Source organism: Puma concolor, chromosome C2 (assembly GCF_028749965.1).
Source record: "Puma concolor isolate L17-30 chromosome C2, mPumCon1.1.hap2, whole genome shotgun sequence".
NCBI classification, from domain to species: Eukaryota; Metazoa; Chordata; class Mammalia; order Carnivora; family Felidae; genus Puma; species Puma concolor.
This window is the reverse complement of record NC_141675.1, coordinates 154,253,267-154,273,147: the sequence shown is the minus strand read 5'-3', so window position 1 is coordinate 154,273,147 and position 19,881 is coordinate 154,253,267. Positions and strand designations below refer to the sequence as shown.

Genomic DNA, 19,881 nt, shown 5'->3' with positions numbered 1-19,881 from the left:
CATGCTCTGTCTCTTTCTGTCTCAAAAATAAATAAAAACATTAAAAAAAAAAAAAAGAAAGAAAATGTTGTGGATTTCAAGACAGCGACAACAGAGGGTGCCTGGGTGGCTCACTTGGTTAAGTGTCCAAGTCATGATCTCAGGGTTCAAGTTCCAGGCCAGCATCAGGCTCTGCACTCACTTCATGGGGCCTGCTTGGGATTCTCTGTCTCTCTCTTTCTGCCCCTCTTCCGCTTGTGCATGTGCTCTCTCTCTCTCTCTCAAAAATAAATAAACATTTAAAAAAAATTCAAGACAGCAATAGCAGGGTGTTGAACTAAGCAGAGAGCTCTCTTAAGTGTGGGGCCTGGGTGACTTCTCAGATCACAAGTACGTGAAGCCAGCCACCTCGGGGAAGGAACTAGAATCACAGGGGTCTGACATGGGAGGCAGAATAATTTTTACCAGAGGCAACTTTTGAACCATTTAAATTTTTTTTAAACATTTATTTATTTTTGAGACAGAGAGAGAAGAGCATGAACAGGGGAGGGTCAGAGAAAGAGGGAGACACGGAATTCGAAACAGGCTCCAGGCTCTGAGCTGTCAGCACAGAGCCCAACGCGGGGCTCGAACCCACGGACCGCGAGATCATGGCCTGAGCCAAAGTCGGACGCTTAACCCACTGAGCCACCCAGGCGCCCCTGAACCATTTAAAGTTTTCAGTGTGCACATGTATTGATTTTTCAATTATTAAGAAAAGTTATAAAAACTAAAATTAAAATTGCCCACCACCACTATTCCTTTCCTCATCCAATAAGAGCCCCAAGTCTTATAGGACACCTGGGTGACTCAGTTGGCTAAGCGTCCGACTCTTGGTTTCAGCTCAGGTCATGATCTCATGGTTTGTGAGTTCGAACCCCAAGCCGGGCCTGCTTGGGATTGTCTCTTTCCCTCTCTCTCTCTGCTCCTCCCCTCTGCTTGCTCACACACACACTCTCTCTCCTTCTCAAAATAAATAAACATTTTTTTAAAAACAAAGAGCCCCAAGCCTTAGAAATATGGGTCAGGATGCAGGGATGTCAGGAGGTGGGGAGGGCAGGGGAAGGCAAGAGTGAGAGGTGGAGGGGAGGACCCTTCCTCACATAGGAATTCCATTCTACATCCTGGGAAGCCCCAGCTTAAACCCACAGGAGGCCTGGGCTGGACTATACGTTCTCTTAAACAAGAGTTTGCCACGTTCAGACTGTTTGAAAACACCCCCCGCCACACACACACACAGGACTGAGCTAAGCCTCTGAACAATGCTAACACAGCCATGTAAATCCATACAGCCCTGTGCTGTTCCCCACAAATCCCCGTCCACCCAGAACCTGAGAAAGTGACCTTATTCAGAAATAGGATATTTACAGATGTGATTAGTTACAAGAGGCTATACTGGAGTGGGGTGAGCCCTATTCCAATGATGTTGTCCTTACAGAAGCCAAGTGAAGACAGAGACCAGGAGAACACAAGGAGAGATGGAGACAGAGATCGGAAAGAGATATCTTCGAGCTGGGGAACACCAAGGGTTGCTGGCAAGCACCAGAAGCTAGGAGAAAGGCATGGAACAGATCCTCCCTCGTAGCCTCCAGAAGAAACCAATGCTACTGACACCTTGCCTTCAGACCTCTGACCTCGAGAACTGTGCGAGAGTACATTTCTGTTATTTTAAAGCACCGAATTAGTCAGCTTGGATTGCATAACAAAATGCCACAGACTGAGGGGCTTAAATGACAGAAATGTGTCATCTCACAGCTCTGGGGGCTGGACTCCCGAGACCAGAGTGCCAGGATGGCTGGGTTCTGGCTTGCAGACAGCTGCCTCTGGCCGTGTGCTCACATGGGGGAGAGAGAGGGATCTCTCTCTCTCTCTCTCTCTCTTCCTCTTCCTCCGAGGACATTAATCACGTCACAAAGCACCCCCTCCCTGCATGACCTCATCTCAGCTGATACTTCCCAAAGGCCTCATCTCCAAATACCTTCACCATGGAGGTTAGAGCTTCAACCTATGAATTTGGGGAGGGCACAGACAGCTCACAACAGCCACCATGTTTGTGGTGTTTTGTTACATCGACCTTATGAAACGAATACAAACCTCCAATAACCAAACAAGTCGGTGCTTCACGTCGGAGGCAGGCCCCCAAAGCTTCTCTGTAAATGGGCAGATACTAAATACTTCTGGCTTTGTGAGTCATATGGTCTCTGTGGCAACTACTCAGCTCTCCCATTATGCAAAATCAGCCACAGGTGATGGGTCATTGAACTAGTGTGGATGTGTTCCAATAACACTGTATTTACTAAAACAGGCAGCCACAGGCCTTGGCCTTCAGGCTTTAATTGGACCATGCCAGCTTTAGATGAGACACAGAATCAAGAGGAGCTAATCTAAAGAAGCAGCCATTTTGCGTGCAAGGAAAGAGGTGAGTCAAGATTCCTACAGGTGGCTCCAGCCTTCAGGAACAACACAACACTGACCAGCTCCCTCCACCCTCCGGAGCCCTGATGGAGGCATCTGAAAAATGACCTAGAAGGCTCAGATGACCCCCAGCCAGCTTCCAGTGCTCGTGTTCTAAAGCCCTTTGAGTTTTTAAATGTTTCTTTTCAACAATTTGATTTACAAAGCAGAACTGTGGAAAAAACTCTGAGGAAAAAGTGATTTTCTGGGGAAGTGAACTATTAAATGTATAAAATAAAATTGCTATTGTAATTAAAGTGTTCAGGACAGTTTTTAAACAATCTAGATACATTTAAACAAATTTAAGGTATCTGTATGAAGACCCGACTTCTGAAAATCATTCTTTTTTAGAGAACGCAAGCAGGGGAAGGGCAGAGGGAGAGGGAGAGAGAGAATCCTAAAAAGACTCCACACCCAGTGCTGAGCCTGACACGGGGCTCAATCTAACCACCGTGAGATCAGGATGAGCCCAAATCAAGAGTCGGATGCTTAACCGACTGAGCCACCCAGGTGACCCTGCAAATCATTTTTATAAAAGTGAAAGAAAGCCGGGGCGCCTGGGTGGCTCAGTCAATTAAGCATCCCACTTCGGCTCAGGTCATGATCTCGTGGTTCATGGGTTCCAGCCCCACATGGGCTCTGTGCTGACAGCTTGGAGCCTCGAGTCTGCTTTGGATTCTGTGTCTCTCTTTCTCTCTGCCCTTCTTCTGCTCGCACTCTGTCTTTCTCTCTCTCTCTAAAATAAACATTAAAAAAAATGTTTTTTGTAAAGTGAAAGCCTACCTGTGTCTGCCTGGGTTCATGGATGGGTACCTTGCAGGACTGGTCAGAATTCCTTTCCAACAGGGGCACCTAGGTGGCTCAGTCGGTTTAGTGTCTGACTCTTGATTTCAGCTGAGGTTATGATCCCAGTGTTGTGAGATCGAGCCCCCAGTCACACCCTACACTGAGCATGGAGCCTGCTTGGGATTCTCTCTCTCCCTCTCTGCCCCTTCTTCCCTCCCCTGCTCATGCACACACATGCTCTCTCTCTCTCTCTAAAATACAGAAAATGTTTTAATAAAAAATATGTTAAAAAAAAGAATCCCTTTCCAACAAAATGCACACTTTATTTGAACAAGTGAGCTAATTCTTCACAGCAAAATAAGGAACCCAAAATAATCCCAGGAACTTCCAAATCATCATTTTATTGTTTCTCTCCTTTTGTAAATCTCATGCACTGACTACTCACAATGGATCCACCGTCCGGGTACTGGGAGAAATAGATCGTGTCCTGAAACTGTCAACAAGTTCAAATTCTGCCTCCAAATTCATCTGCTTTAAACCATTTCTGGTAAACACTCACGCAAGAGAACTTCCCAAGAAATCAAACACTCACCCCACAATACTGCTCTTCATTGAAGATCTGGGGAGGCAAAGGGATCCCGTTTTGAGGTTTCTTCTCTCCAGGAACATTCTCCCTCATCCACTTCCTGTTGTCTTCGTCTCCAGCAATGTCCAATTCCTTAAAGTCGATCTTATTAGCTTCCAAAAAGCCCACTACTTCTTGCTGCTTCTTCCTAATCTGAGTCAAGAGTAGAGAAAGATTACGACTCGACTGGCTTTATTTTGTAATGTCTTGCTTAGATTTATGGAAATCCTTTCTCCAACTATACCATGCAACACAAATAATCTCGCTATTACTGAAACAAGGTAGACAATGAAATCACACCTCTTCATTATAAAGGATCAACAGAGTGATTATTTAAATTCTAAAATTGTAATCTCACCAATGTTTCAATGATGGTATAATCAACCTAATAAGAATAGAGATGCCCTCATCCTAGGTTTTATTTGAGGTCTTTGACGTACTTTTAATTCTCTGCTAAGCTTTCACGCCAAAAAAAAAATAAATAAGAATTGGTTATGAAGAAAACGGGGGGGAGGGGAGAAGAGAAGGAAGAAAAGAGACAAAAGAGAATTCGCTATGAAACGTAAATACCAAGCACACCCAACTAAAGAGCACTTCCCTCACAGTTATGAAAACGGGCACGTGAGTCGCATTGAACAAAAGTGGCTTTCGAAACAGGACAGGAGATTGGAAAGCCCACGTGGAGAGGACTGAAAGGGGAAAGAACAGAGGAAAAGACAGAAAAAGCCAGTGGCTGTGTCTCCCAGCTCGCAAAGCGCAACACAGGCAAAGAACCCTGGTCTCTCTCGGCTTTCTCCTCTCCGCTCACCTGGGGAGAGGGCGCCAGCCTTGCCTGAGATACAGCTCTTGGCGCCCTTCTCCCGTCTCCCAGCTGCCATTTCTCAGGACGCTGGGCCTCTCCACAACTCAGACCTCCATCCCCAGAGACAACTACAGCCACTCTCTCTCTTCAAAGCATTCACTCCCCAAATGCACGACGCCCCTTTCCTGCACAGACCCCCGTGGCCTCCCCTTAAGAGCCTCTGAGAAAGAGGTCCAGAGTGGTCAACCGAACCATCAATCAACACGGATTTATCCACTCTCCTCGGCACAAGACATCGCACCGAGTTCTTCGCGTGAACAGATCCGTACACTGCTTATCTGGGTGGGAAAAAAAAATGCAAATAACCCATTTGTACATCCTAGACAGTGAACACGCTGTCGATGATCAGCAAAATAAAGCAAAATAAGTCATTTCTTAAAAATATGAGTAAAATTTTAAATGTTTTCTTTGACACGAAAATACCTAGTATCTTATTATTTTGTTAGTAGGCTCCACCCTGGGCATGGAGCCCCAGGTGGGGCTTGAACTCACAACCCTGAGCTCAAATCAAGAGTCAGACACTTAACCAAATGAGCCACCCAGGTGCCCCTAATATCTCAATTTTTTAAGTTCTCTGCATAGAATGTTGTCTCATATCAAAACAAGTCATGAAAAATATTTTATTTAAAAAAAAAGAGATGCCTCGGTGGCTCAGCTGGTTGAGCATCGGACTCTTGATTTTGGCTTAGGTCATGATCCCAGGGTCATGGGAGCGAGTCCTTCGTCGGGCTCAGCACTGAGCATGGAGTCTGCTTAAGATTCTGTCTCCTTCCCGGGGCACCTGGGTGGCTCAGTCGGTTAAGCACCTAACTTCAGTTCAGGTCATGATCTTGTGGTTCATGAGTTCGAGCCCCGTGTCGGGCTCTGCGCTGACAGCTCAGAGCCTGGAGCCTGTTTCAGATTCTGTCTCCGTCTCTCTCTGGCCCTCCCCTGCTTGCACTCTGTGTGTCTCACTCTCAAAAATAAATAAACATAAAAAAAAGATTCTCTCTCTCTCTCTCTCTCTCTCTCTCTCTCTCCTTCTGCCCCTCTCCCTTGTTCATGCTCTCTAAAATATATACACATATTTTATATGTATATATGTACATATTTTATAGGCTCCCCCTTGTTATTCTTGTGTAACTCATTTATCAGTAAAGACACTAGAATTTGAGAATCCCCAAAAAATGATATAAAAGGCCCATGCCCATCCCTCTTTGGGTCAAACCTAATTCCTTCCAGAGACATGTATACAAAAAATTATTATTATTATTATTATTATTATATTATTATTATTATTATTATTGTTATTTTAAGTAGGCTCCATGCCCAGTATGAAGCCCAACATGGGACTTGAACTCATGACCTTGAGATCAAGACCTGAGCTGAGATCAAGAGTCAGAGGCTTAACCAACTGACCCACCCGGGCGCCCTCCCAAAAATTATTTTGTTCATTTTTCCCAAAATAAATGAATCCTTCAATGACTTGTGTGTAGAGTGTTTCTTTCTTAATATAAGGAAAAAGAAGGCATGTATGGATGCTTAAGCCCAGGAAGCAAATCACCACCCAAATGAAATTCTGTATCATATCATTTTGGTGGTGATCTGATTGCATATTAATTAAAAATATAACATAAATGAATATAATTTGTAAATTCCTTACAAGTAAATATAAATTATACATAAGATTGTATATATGTTATGTGTATACCCATACATATAAGTGGTCATCACACATTTACTTTTTCATTAACATTTGTTCTACCAACATAACAAAGATAATGGGTCTAAAAGCATGAGATCACTAAATTGAAGGCTGCTGTTAGCTACAATACAACACTTAATCAGAAAGACTCAGTTTGGGGCAAGCATGGACCAAAATAAAAAATAAAAGTCATACAGAAAGGTGTGGGGTGATGGAATTTCCCTCAGGCTCCCGGCACACACATGCTGGTACATTCCTGAGTGTCACATCTATCGGAAGCAAAGGAAAGGCTCGGATTTCTACACCCACGTGTCCTCCCCCAAGGCTGGGCCCTTGGACCTTCTGTTCCTCTGCACAGAAACTGTGCTCCCAACGCCACAGCCTCACAGCTGAATCTCTGAATATGACAAAAATCCCATCAGACCTGATGACAGGTTGTTGGACTAAATTACTATGTTAATTAATCATGTTTCCTATACATACTTTCCAACCTGTCCATAATTATCCGTGCCACTCTATAAATTGCTTATTCCTTAAGCTATTTCCAGAGATAACTCTGCGGCTTGAAGAGAGAAGACATCTTCATTTTAGGCAGGTTTGCTTGTAATTAAATAGTCAGAAGGCAACATCCTTCATTCTGTCCAAAGCCCCATCTTCCTTCCTTCTCAGATACCCTCCCGGGAGCCCGGACCAGCCTGGCCGAGGTCCACGGCCACCTCGCCAACATTATTTCCATCTCTATTAATCATGCGTCAGGACTTGAGGTGAAATACAAGAAGGATTTCATCTTACTCCCTGATTTCTGAATAGATAAAAATCCCCTTCCCCAAGGGTGCCTTGGGGACCCTTGCCCAAGTCCTGACTCGTGTTTCTTCTGTGAGAAAGTCAAAGACGGCGAGAGAACCAGGGAGGGGAAGACCCGTTATTTCTTGCCAAACAACTGCATGTACAGGAACTTAACGGACTGTTGGGTGCATGATACTGTCTTAAGTGCTACCTCCCAGCCCCTCATCCCCCCAAAACAGAGGAAAAAAAATCTGCACCCTGAGTGGGGGCCCTCTCCCCCACAGTCCTCCCTCCTGGTGGATATCTATTCAAGGAGCCCCACCGGACCCTCACGGGCAAAAAGTGCTCACTCTTCTTTACACGGCCTCCCGAGCTGACCCCCGAGAGCCATCAGCTCCCAGGGGTCACCTCCCTTTATGGTTCCCAGGGGAAGGTGCGGGCACGGCACCCAGTGGTTCCCACCACAGACACCCTCCCCTCCCCACCTCCTGCCCCTTCTCTTCCCTCCATGGCACCCTGGCCAGCGCCGGCCCCGCAGGCTGCAGCCTCTTTCTAGTAGCCCCTCTGGAGGACCTGGGGGTCCCTGGGGTCTGGGTCATTTGGAGCCTTTGGGACTTCAGCCGAGGCTCAGAGATCTCTGCTTTCCCATCCTGTTACATTCACTCATAAGAAAGTGTTGTTTTCGGGGCACCTGGGGGACTCAGTGGATTAAGCATCCGACTTCGGCTCAGGTCATGATCTCACAGTTTGTGAGTTCAAGCCCCGCATAGGGCTCTGTGCTGACAGCTCAGAGTCTGGAACCTGCCTTGGATTCTGTGTCTCCCTCTCTCTCTGCTCCTCCCCTGCTCACACTCTGTCTCTCTCTGTCTCAAAAATAAACTTTTTTTTTTTAATCTTAAAAAAAGAGAGGGGGGGGAGAGAGAGAGAGAGAGAGAGAGAGAGAGAGAGAGAGAGAGAGGGAGAGGGAGAGAGAGAGAGAGAGAGAGAAAGAAAGTGTTGTTTTCCTGAAGTCACCAACCACTGTTGGTTACTGTAATGTGTCAGAGGGATCACTGAGCCACTTGCTTGGCACCTCCCTTTTATTGTCTTGTACAGTTAGGAGCTTTTCCAACTGAGGCCATTGCACTTAGTGAAAAGCACACTGCATTTGGGGGAGGTGACCTTCATTTCCCTCCTGGCTCAGAAGGCTGCTGTCAGCCTCCTGAGGGGATCCACTCTAAGGCTGCAAAATGTTTAAGCGCCACCCCAGCCCCACCCCAGCCCCACCCCAGGCTCTGGTGAGAACCAGGGAACATGGTGTGTGGACGAGCATTTTGCACAAGGTGAGAGCCTGTGTGGTCAGGCACCCGGCACATTGTTACCTCACTGACTCATCCCGATGACCAGGCCAGGCTAAGTACTCTGATCACCTTTTTTTTTCAATTTTTTAAAGTTTATTTATTTATTGAGAGACAGAGAGAGCAAGCAGGGGAGGGGCAGAGAGAGAGAGAGAGAGAGAGAGAGAAAGAGAGAGAGAATTCCAAGCAGGCTCTACACTGTCAGCACAGAGCCAGATATGGGGCTCAAACTCACAAACCGTGAGATCATAACCTGAGCCGAAACCTAGAGTAAGATGCTTAACTGACTAAGCCACCCAGGCACCGCCCCCACCCCCCATCACCATTTTAAAATTACAAAGCTGAATTACCGGTGAATTACCGGTGAATTAAGGAGTTTTCCAAGATTTACACCCAGATCCATCTCATCCAAGAGCCAAGATTTTTCCCCATCATATTTACACTCAGTCAAGACTGGAGAAAGGATCGAGAAAGCCAGGAGCCACCATTACGGTCTGTCCTTAAAGATCAAGGTTCCAGGGCCACCTGGGTGGCTCAGTCAGTTGAGCATCCAACTTTGGCTGAGATCATGATCTCACAGTTCACGAGTTCGAGCCCCACTTCAGGCTCTGTGCTGACAGCTCACCCTGGAGCCTGCTTCAGATTCTGTGTCTCCGTCTCTCTCTGCCCCTCCCCTGCATGTGCTCTCTCTCTCTCTCTCAAAAATAAATAAGAACATTTTTAAAAATTAAAAACGGGCCACCTGGGTGGCTCAGTCGGTTGAGCGTCCGACTTTGGCTCAGGTCATGATATCATGGTCCATGAGTTTGAGCCCTATGTCAGGCTCTGTGCTGTCAGCTCCCAGCTTGGAGCCTGCTTCAGATTCTGTGTCCATCTCTCTGCCCCTCACCTGCTCATGCCCTCTCTCTCTCTCTCTCTCAAATATAAATATACATTAAAAAAAATTAACGAAAAAAATTTTTTTAAAGATCAAGTTTCCAGGGGCTGTGCAGCTTGCAAACAGTGAGAACCGTCTTCTCTCCCCTTGTCCCCTCAGCCCACTGTGGCAATGGCCTTCAGGAAGACACAGATCTGCTCCTGCTACCAGGGTCTCTTCACCCACATTCCTCTGTAAAGCAGAAAAATATGTGACAGTGCTTTGTGATCAACTGTTCAGAAATATGACACACAGCTGCATATGCATAAGCCCTCATAAAGAGATTGCAATTTGTTTTTTACTTTTTCTTTTTTTTTAATTTTTTGTAACATTATTTTTTTTTAATTTTTTTAACATTTATTCATTTTAGAGACAGAGAGACAGAGCATGAATGGGGGAAGGTCAGAGAGAGAGGGAGACACAGAATGTGAAGCAGGCTCCAGGCTCTGAGCTGTCAGCACAGAGCCCGATGCGGGGCTCGAACTCACGGACCGCGAGATCATGACCTGAGCCGAAGTCGGTCGCCCAACTGACTGAGCCACCCAGGCGCCCCTAACATTTTTAAAATTTATTTTGAGAGACACATAGACAGAGAGTGAACAGGGAAGGGGCAGACAGAGAGGGAGACACAGAATCCCAAGCAGGCTCCGGGCTCTGAGCTGTCAGCACAGAGCCTGATGTGGGGCCTGAACTCACAAACCATGAGATCAGGACCTGAGCCGAAGTCTGACGCTTAACCGACTGAGCCATCCAGGCGCCCTGTTACTTTTTCTAAAAAAAAAATTTTTTTTAATGTTTATTTATTTTTGAGAGACAGAAAGGGAGACAAAGAATCTGAAGCAGGCTCCAGGCTCTGAGCTGTCAGCACAGAGCCGGACGTGGGGCTTGAACTCACGAACCTCAAGATCATGCCCTGAGCCGAAGTCAGACACTTAACCAACTGAGCCACCCAGGTGCCCCTGTTTTTTCCTTTTCATTAATTATGTTCATCCAACAGAAATCACATGCCCTCATCAACAAAGTTGCAGGCAAGAACCCATTTTTAAAAGAGAGTGAAGAAATATGTAGTAAAGGTTTCACAGAACGACCACCACATACACAGCATCGGTGCTGGCAGTCGCTCTGGGGTTCCCCTGCCAAGAAGCTTCTGGATAAAATCCACCCCCCACCCCCCCCCCGCCCAGGAAAAATCAGTAGCACTGATACCATGGGAATAATCAGTTCTCATCCTTCAGGATCAGACAAAAATCTTTCCACTTAAGTGTCTTGGGACAATTCTTCTGAAACATCATCATCACAGACTCACATGTACTAATATTAATAATTACAGCAACTACAATATTAATATTGACTAACATTAGCCAACGATTATAATATATAATATATATGATATAATAGTTATAATTATATTAAGTAGCCATATGTAATAATTATAAAATTAACTAATAATTGCAATATGTATTAAGCACTGACTGAGCATTTGACACCATACAGGGCACTCCATGCCTTCTTTCCTAAATCCTCAAGAGGACGCCAATGAGATGAGTACTATTCTTATCCTCATTTTACAGATAAGGAAATTGAGGCTTAGCAAGGTGAGATAACTTTCCCAAGGTCAAACACTTCCAAGCGGCAACAAAACATTTGCTTAGGGAACCAGCATTAACGTGGCTTTTCCGAGACCCTGGAATGAACGGTGCCCCTCCAGATCCTCGGAGGCTAACTCAGTCATGTGCCCAAACTTCAAGACTGTAAGACATCAAATAATCCTAAGACGTCCACGAGTTTGTTCGCTGTCTCTGGAAGGATGCACAGGGCACAGAACATGAGGAGATTGGCAGGGCAGGGGTAAAAGTTGCCCGCAATGAGCGTCAACAGCATATTGAGAGCCCACTAAAGCTGTTTCCTTCATTAAAAATCACGTTTTGTCCAGTAATCCAAAACTGTGCTCTTTGTGGACCAACTCAAAGTTTCTGAGGTCGTCAACGGCCACAAAAGACTTTGCAGTTTTACAACTGGAATGTTCCCTCCTCTGTTTCTGTTAAAAGATGTTTTGCAGAGATACTAAGCAGTTGCTGATGCGCTGTGCCCAGAGGGACACACAGGCTCATCGCTCTTGTTTTCTTCTTGCCCTCTAGAAACTGCGCGAACTTTCAGGGCTGTGGGTGGGGGCGTTCAAGAGCCAGCATTGGGGCTGTTCCTGGCCAGTGGCTGGCCTAGGGTATCATCCTGGCTGAGTGAAATCCAAGCAGCAAGATGGCCCAGGAACTAGATATAAAAGGAAACTGCCCCCTTGCTGGTGTCCAACCCTCAGCTTTCTGCCCATAGCCCCCTAAATGTTCAAATGCTCATGGAACTTTCACTCTCAGACTGATAGACACCTCAGGTTCAAGCCTAAAAGCAAAGCGTGAATCACTGCCAAGGACAAATGGCTCCCCGTGTTACCCCTGTAACTTCAGGCAAGTCTCTCCTGCACAAAATGAAGGCTGGAACTGGAGGGGTGACTCTAAGCCTGGTCCCAGGGAAATCAGACAGTGTTAGGGGGGTCAGCTCTTCGTACCTATTTTTGGTCTGTTTGAATTCCTAGAGCATTTAAAACTGTCGCCTTAGAGATATTTGCTCTTGTCACTGTGACATCATTTTCCTCAAATAATACTATTACACATGCTAACTTTACACTTTCGGTTTGGTCACATCGCACGCGCAGGTACAGATGACCCTTGAACAACACAAGTTTAAACCGCACCAGTCCACCTATAGGTGGATTCTTTTTCTCATAAATACAGAAAGCCCTATAAATATATTTTCTCTTATGATTTTCTTAATAGCTTTTTCTTTAGCTTACTTATTGTAAGGATACAGTATACATTACATATAACATACAAAACCATGTGTTAACCGACTGTTTATGTTGTCAGTAAGCCTTGTGGTCCACAGGAGGCCATTAGTAAAGTTTGGGGGAGTCAAAAGTTATACAGGGATTTTCCACTGCGCGGGTGTCCGTGCCCCTAACCCCTGCATTGTTCAAGGTTCAACTGTAATTACACCCAGGAGTCATTTTAGGAATGGGGTTCAGCACACCCTCCAAATGGGGTTCAGCACACCCACCAAATATCATTTGTCTGCAACTTTAGTCTTAAGTCTTACAGAATGATTGGCAGAAATACTCCACCAATAAATAAATAAACAAATAGCCTCTGATTCTATAATCTATGCGACACAACACGACACAAATCACATGTTAAAAATTCTAGCATCAAACACGCCCCCTTCCTGGAATCCCCTTTCACACCCAGCTCGCCTGGATCACTCATTTTACACATTCCTCCAACACGGTTAAAACGAACGCAGAAAGCAAAGGCACGCGGGCTTACTGCAGGGCCACGGCTTACTCACACACTCCTCCAAAAAGAAACTTAAGGCCAACGCTGGGCCGGACCCGCTGCTTCTACTCCCCAGTCTGAGCTCCTCTGAAAATACGATAAGGAAGAAAGCCCCACGAGTTCCATCAGACACCTACCGCTATGGACCCAGAAGATGTGGCAACAAACACTTTGATAACCATTTTGACAGTCGGAAAGAGGGCTCCCCCCAACACACACCCCCGGGAGGGGACGCGGCGCTAGCCCGGCCGAGCAGGCAGCAGGTGCCAGGTGCGAGCTGGCGGCCGCCCAGCGCGGTCTGAGCCCCTGCGCCTCCCGCCGCAACTTAAGCTCTGCGCCTGCCCCGCGCGGCGCCGGCGGCGTGGGCTTCCCCGCCATTGGCCCGGGAGCGGTGGGCCTCTGCCAGGCAAATACGTGATTGGTCGATAAAAGCAGCCCCTGACTTTGAACGCCCGACAACAGCCCCTAAAAGGCAAGGCTGCGCCGCGCACCAATCAGACGGCGGCGCGCAGACAGAGGCCGGCCGGCGGGCGGGAGGGCGGAGGGAGGTGGGCGCGGGTGGCGGCGCGGGGCGCTGGAAAAGCCCAGAAGACGCCAGCTCCGTCCCCGCGGACGCCGTGTTCGCGAGGCTTTTGGCAAACGAACAGCGAGGGGCCTTGAAATAAACAGAGGCTTCCCGACTTTCGAGTTTCCCGGCCGATTAAAACACTTCGGCCAACTCTCCAATAGATTCCTTTATGCGTGGCCCGTTGACAGTTTTCTCCCTTTACCACCTGTTCCTCCTAAAGAACAGAGGCTGACAGGCCGCAGACGGGTAAGGTTTCACTAATATCCCAGACGAGGCAGGGCGACGGAGGCGGGCTGTCAGTACGGATGAGTTCAACAAGCATATTGTCTTAACTATTGAAGAGGCGTTGGGAGAAAATAAATGTCGCAGTCTCTGTCCATCTGATTTATGCAGACCATTTGAATGGTGTTAAAAGTTAGAGGACTTAAAAATCTAGTAAAAAGCCCAAATGCTACTGCCCAGTGTTTATCATGCGTTTCAAAATCAAGATCAAGGACATAGGAGACAAAAAGCATCAGTCTTATTTACTCCTTTTAGATAACGGAGTCTCTCTTTCCTTTCTCATTTTTTTTTTTTTTTTCTCTTAAATCCCTGCTACCCCTGGAGGAAGTGTTACTGGCATACTGGAGCAGGGAGGGATCTGTGGGCCTTCTCCACCCGCCCCCTTTTCCAGAGTCCCAGGGGCCTGGAGGTCTAGTCCCACCCCCTTGGATAGGTGCCTTTGATGAAAAAGGTCGCCCCATCCCTGTAATGGAGATCAAACTCATTTACATCAGAATGAATTATTTAAACCACTACCTTTTAACTCAGAGCTTCACTTCTCAAAGTTTACTTCCCAAATTAGGCCCTTGGTAAAGATGCTTACTGGTTCCCCAAATTTAAGTCATTAGCATTGTAAATTTTATTTTTCAATTTTTAAGTTTATTTATTTTGAGAGAGAGTTGGGGGGGGACAGAGAGAGAGGGAGAGAGAATTCCAAGCAGATTCTGCACTATCAGCACAGAGCCTGATGCTGGGCTCAAACTCACAAACCATGAGATCATGACTTGAGCCAAACAGTTGGAAGCTCAACGGCCTGAGCCACCAGGCGCCCCTGTAAATTTTATTTTAAAGGCCACCTAAGATTATAAATCATTTTTGCTCCTCTTCTTTTCTGTATTTTCAAAATTACAAAGGATTTACAATTTTTGTCATCAAAGTATTCTTTCAACACTTTAGTCTCAACATCTACCACATGAGCATGCTACTTTTTTTCTAAATACAAGAGATTAATAAGCTATACATATTTCTCAATGTTTCTGTAAATTAGTAACATAAACTACAGCTGGACTCTCAGGTGCCATACAGAATATACATCTGCTGATCATATAGGGCAACACTGCCTCTGACAATGACATTCCCCCTCCATCCATGCACCCTAGGGAGAAATAAATACCCTACCTGAAATAAGAGCTAACAGTTTTTAGGTGTTTGCCTCGTGCCACATCTGTGCTAAGCGTTTTGCATAGACCACTTCCTTAATCTGCACAACACTAGCACTGGATTCCACTACTATCCCTCCTCAAGGATGAAGACTGAGAGAGGCACCTGGGTGGTTCAGTCAGCATCCGACTTCAGCTCAGGTCATGATCTTGTGGTTCATGGGTTGGAGCCCCGCATCGGGCTCTGGGCTGACAGCTCAGAGCCTGGAGCCTGCTTCCGATTCTGTGTCTCCCTCTCTCTCTGCCCCTCCCCAGCTCGCTCGCTTGCTCTCTCTCTGTCTCAAAAATAAATAAACAGTAAAAAATTTTCTTAAAGGATGAAGACTGAGAACTGGGTATGATAGAACAGGAAATGGTACGTCCAAGACGCAAACCCAACCCATCTGTCTCTGCACCACATCAGAGAAACTCCTGATACACTACCCTCAAACTCCTAGTGCCCTCTCCTTGCACTATGAATTATCCTTTTAATAATGAATTGATAGGGTGCCTGGGTGGCTCAGTCAGTTAAGCGTCCAACTTCAGCTAAGGTCACAATCTCACAGTTCGTAGGTTTGAGCCCCACTGTCAGAGCAGAGCCAGATGCAAGCCTCCAACTCATGAACTGTGAGATATGCCCTATGCTGAAATCACCCAACTGAGCCACCCAGGCACACACCCCCCCCCAAGTGATAAAGCTCAACAAGGGGTGCCTGGGTGGCTCAGTTGGTTAACTGTCCAGCTGTTGATTTCAGGTCAGGTCATGATCTCACAGTTCATGGGATCAAGCCCCGAGTCTGGCTCTGTGCTGACAGCACATATCCTGCTTGGGATTCTCTCTCCCTCTCTCTCTGCTCTTCCCTACTCAAGTGCCACTTGTACTCTCTGTCTCTCTCTCTCTAAAAAATAAATAAAAACATTAAAAAAAATTTTAATAAAAAAAATAAAGCTCAACAAATCTCTGACTTAGAAAATCCACTTCAGGGGCGCCTGGGTGGCGCAGTCGGTTAAGCGTCCGACTTCAGCCAGGTCACGATCCGTGAGTTCGAGCCCCGCGTCAGGCTCTGGGCTGATGGCTCGGAGCCTGGAGCCTGTTTCTGATTCTGTGTCTCCCTCTCTCTCTGCCCCTCCCCCATTCATGCTCTGTCTCTCTCTGTCCCAAAAATAAATAAAAAACGTTGGAAAAAAAATTAAAAAAAAAAAAAAAAAGAAAATCCACTTCAGCAATAAGCTGTATGCTCCAGTGAAAAGGTAGAAGGCTAATCATTTCACATCCCAAGTCCTTGATACTAAGTGAAATGACAGCAATTATAGATGTGACCTCATTTTTTAAAAGAATGTTTTTCAGCTTCATTGAGGTATAATTGACAGATAAAATTGTAAGATATGTAAAGTGTACAATGTACACATACATAATGAAAGACTGATTTCATCTAATTTTTTTTAATGTTTATATATTTTTGACAGAGAGAGAAAGAGTGTGAGCTGGAAAAGGGCAGAAAGAGAGGGAGACACAGAATCTGAAGCAGGCTCCAGGCTCTGAGCTGTCAGTACAGAGCCCGACGCGGGGCTTGAACCCATGAACCACAAGATCATGACCTGAGCTGAAGTCGGATGCTTAGCCGACTGAGCCACCCAGGTGCCCCTGTAAAGGCATATTTGATGTAGAATGACAGCGGTGACTACCAGAGTAACCGCTCAGAAGTGAGTTGAATAGTGTCCCCCCAAAATTCACATTCACCCTAAACTTCAGAATGTGACCTTATTTGGAAACAGGATCTTAGCAGATGAAGTTGGTTGAGGAGCTTGAGATGAAATCATCCCGGATTTAGGGTGAGCCCTAAACCCAGTAACTGATGTCCCTACAAAAAGAGGAGGGACACTCCGAGAGAAAAAAAAAAAAAAAAACACCTTGTAAAAGCAAGGGTAGAGATCGGAGTAGTACTGTCACAAGCCAAGGAACACCAGGAGCCAAAAGAGGCAAGGAAGGATTCTCCCCAAGAGCTTTCAGAGAGAGCATGGCTCTGCCGGCACTTTGATTTCAGACTTCCCGCCTGTACAACTGTGGTTGTTTTAAGCCACCGGGTCTTTGGTGATGTGTTACAGCAGACTTAGTAAACTAATACAGAGAAGTAAGGGCGTATGTCCATATGTATCAGAATTACTAAAAGGCATTTCTTCAGCTTTGCACTGCCCCGGGGTCTCTCCCCTTCCATAACACAGGTGGACACAGATGTAAAGGCAGAAACAAAGGCTATAGACTGAGACCAGCTAGCAAAGAAAAGGAGAGACCCTTCAGATGGGAAAGGAAGTTCTGAGGAACCTCCATCTTTCAGGTTCCTCCAGTCCTGAGTACCGGCATTGGGAGGGTCATGTAATAATAAACTGCCGCTTTTTTTACTGTCGCGGCAGCCCCAGCAGCCATAAAGCAGGCATCTTTCCATGAATGTCAAGTCTAGGGTGACACTTGTCTGATGCGGGTCCTCCTGGAGGTGCTTGCTGCCCGACTCAGCGCCAACAAAAACTGCCACCACCCACCTTATAGGAATAACTCGCCACCTAAGGTTGTAGAAACACAGTCCACCAACATTAAGAGTGGGCACTCTAACAGCACAAGAAGGAAGGGATGGTGACGTGAAGGGGAAGCCTTGCCCCCCACCCACCCCTAAAACACTAGATGTAAACAGTGTCAGTGTAGAAATGCCCTCTGCCCCTATTACTTAAAATCCAAATGCAAAAACCATGAAGGGAAGATGTGATAAAGCTGACTCTACACAAATATCAAAATACATTGCAAACAAAATTTAAATGCAAGTGACAAACTGGAGGAAATATTTATAACATATACCACAGACCAAGTTTTCGCATGCCAGACCTGAGCTTCACAGAACATCAAAAGTTCTACAAAGATGAACACAAGTGAAAAATGGGCAAAGGGCAGGAAAAGGCAAATCACAAAGTAAGTACAAATGGTTACTAAAAATATGAAAAAACGTGTCCTTCCTAGCAATCAAAGATGTGAATAAAATCAAAATAAAGTGTCAACTTAAAATGGGCAAACGTTTTTTAAAGAAATTAAATTTAAAAGATTCTCCCCATGGGCGCCTGGGTGAGTCAGTTAAGCGACTGACTCTTGATTTCGGCTCAGGTCACAATTTCATGGTTTATGAGTTCGAGCCCCACGTCGGGCTCTGTTCAGACCCTCTCTCTCTGTCCCTCCCTTGCTCACACTCTCTATCTCAAAATAAATAAACTTAAAAATAAATAAATAAACTTAGGAAAAGATTATCCCCAACGTGGGTTAAGGATTGGAGACATTTGCCTGGAAGGCAAACTTTCATACACCTTTGAAAAGCCTCAAAGTGGGCATATCCTTTGATCCTTCAATTTCACATGTAGGAATTTGTTCTAAGGAGTCAGGAGTGACCTCTGTTAACTTTAAAAACAAAACTGTCAGGGGGCGCCTGGGTAGCTCAGTAGGTTAAGCATCCAACTTCGGCTCAGGTCATGTTCTCAGGGTCCGTAGGTTCAAGCCCGGCGTTGGCCTCTGGGAGGACAGCTCAGAGCCTGGAGCCTGCTTCAGGTTCTAGGTCTCCCTCGCTCTCTGCCCCTCCCCCACTAGCGCTCTGTCTCTCTCTCATAAAATAAACATTAAAATAAAGTAAAATAAAACTGTCAGTTATCTTACCAGCAAATGGGTTTATTCGGAAATAACAGAGAATTGCAACTTGGGACACCTGAACGATGGCAAAACCTTAGGCAAGTCCAACAAACAGGAGAGGAACGGTATTTTATGGAGAAGGAAAAAGTTGAGAACGGCTCAAAAGCACATCCAGGAAAGCAACAGTTCAGGGTGAGGACCGATTCTCGTTGACTGAGTTGCAGGAGTGGCCAATTTCTTGCCGGAGACGCAGTGCACATCTTCCCTGTTGGGGCTGGAATCGATCATTCTTTCCTGTGGACAGTCTTCTGTTGGAGCCTGTAATTGAGTTGAGTAAGGGCTTCCCCCTCCAGTCTCAGAGCTACTTTCGTGAGATTTCCCTTTGTCACACCTCAAAGATTCAATTACGTGGATACTAAACATGCCATTAATACAATGAGGGTAAAGGGAAGAAAAAAATAAATGTTCGTTAACTCTGCCTATGCAGTCATTTAAAAATCCTAGGTTATCATTAAAAATCACCTGCAATTCCATCATCTAGGTGATTTTAAATTTTTCTTCGTACTTTGTTGTATGTTCTAAATTCTCTACAACAAACACGCATTATTTGGGGATCCGATTTTCTTTTTACCATAGAAATCCATCTTTGTAAAGAGAGGTTGGGGTGCCTGGGTGACTCAGTCGGTTAAGCGTCTGACTTTGGCTCAGGTCACAATCTCATGGTTCATGGGTTCGAGCCCCACATCAGGCCCTGTGGTGACAGCTCAGAGCCTGGAGCCTGCTTTGGAATGTGTGACTCCCTCTCTCTGCCTCTCCCCCACTCTTGCTCTGTCTCTGTACCTCAAAAAATAAATAAATGTTGGGGCGCCTGGGTGGCGCAGTTGGTTAAGCGTCCGACTTCAGCCAGGTCACGATCTCGCGGTCCGTGAGTTCGAGCCCCGCGTCAGGCTCTGGGCTGATGGCTCGGGGCCTGGAGCCTGTTTCCGATTCTGTGTCTCCCTCTCTCTCTGCCCCTCCCCCGTTCATGCTCTGTCTCTCTCTGTCCCAAAAATAAAATAAAAACGTTGAAAGAAAAAAGAAGAAGAAAAAATTAAAAAAAAAAAATGTTAAAGAGAGAGAGAGAGGTTAACAGGAGCTCTCTGGTCTCTGACCACTCCCTTTCCAGACAGGGACGATGACTCCACGCCCGCCTGCCTGGGCTCACCCCCTTCCCGGGGAACCCAGCGTCTACACCCGCCTGGCAGGGTCCACTCTTCCCTAACCTGCCCGCAGCCAACTTGGAGGGCCCAGCTCGGGGTCCACGCACCGCGCAGGCGTGGGAACCACATACGCGCAGGGGAC

At 46.2% G+C, this 19,881-nt stretch overlaps 2 protein-coding genes across 3 annotated transcripts in view; one reads left to right on the top strand and one right to left on the bottom strand.

Annotated features, from left to right (window-relative positions):
* SH3BGR (SH3 domain binding glutamate rich protein) overlaps positions 1-13,179 on the bottom strand; it is a 60,018-nt gene extending 46,839 nt beyond the window's left edge. Inside the window, exons 1-2 of one of the 2 annotated variants that reach the window (XM_086675992.1) lie at positions 12,989-13,179; positions 3,851-4,036 (exon numbers count right to left, since the gene is read on the bottom strand). In XM_086675992.1, coding sequence (XP_086532118.1) covers positions 3,851-4,036; positions 12,989-13,033 — 231 coding nt within the window. In that variant the 5' untranslated portion in view covers positions 13,034-13,179. The remainder of the gene's footprint in view (positions 1-3,850; positions 4,037-12,988) is intronic. The other variant, XM_086675991.1, reaches the window with a different exon arrangement.
* Positions 13,180-13,447: 268 nt separating this feature from the next.
* The window catches only part of LCA5L (lebercilin LCA5 like), a 54,691-nt gene continuing 48,257 nt past the window's right edge, over positions 13,448-19,881 (top strand). The window contains exon 1 of the mRNA XM_086675989.1: positions 13,448-13,665. The gene's annotated coding sequence lies outside the window, so the exon portion shown is untranslated. The remainder of the gene's footprint in view (positions 13,666-19,881) is intronic.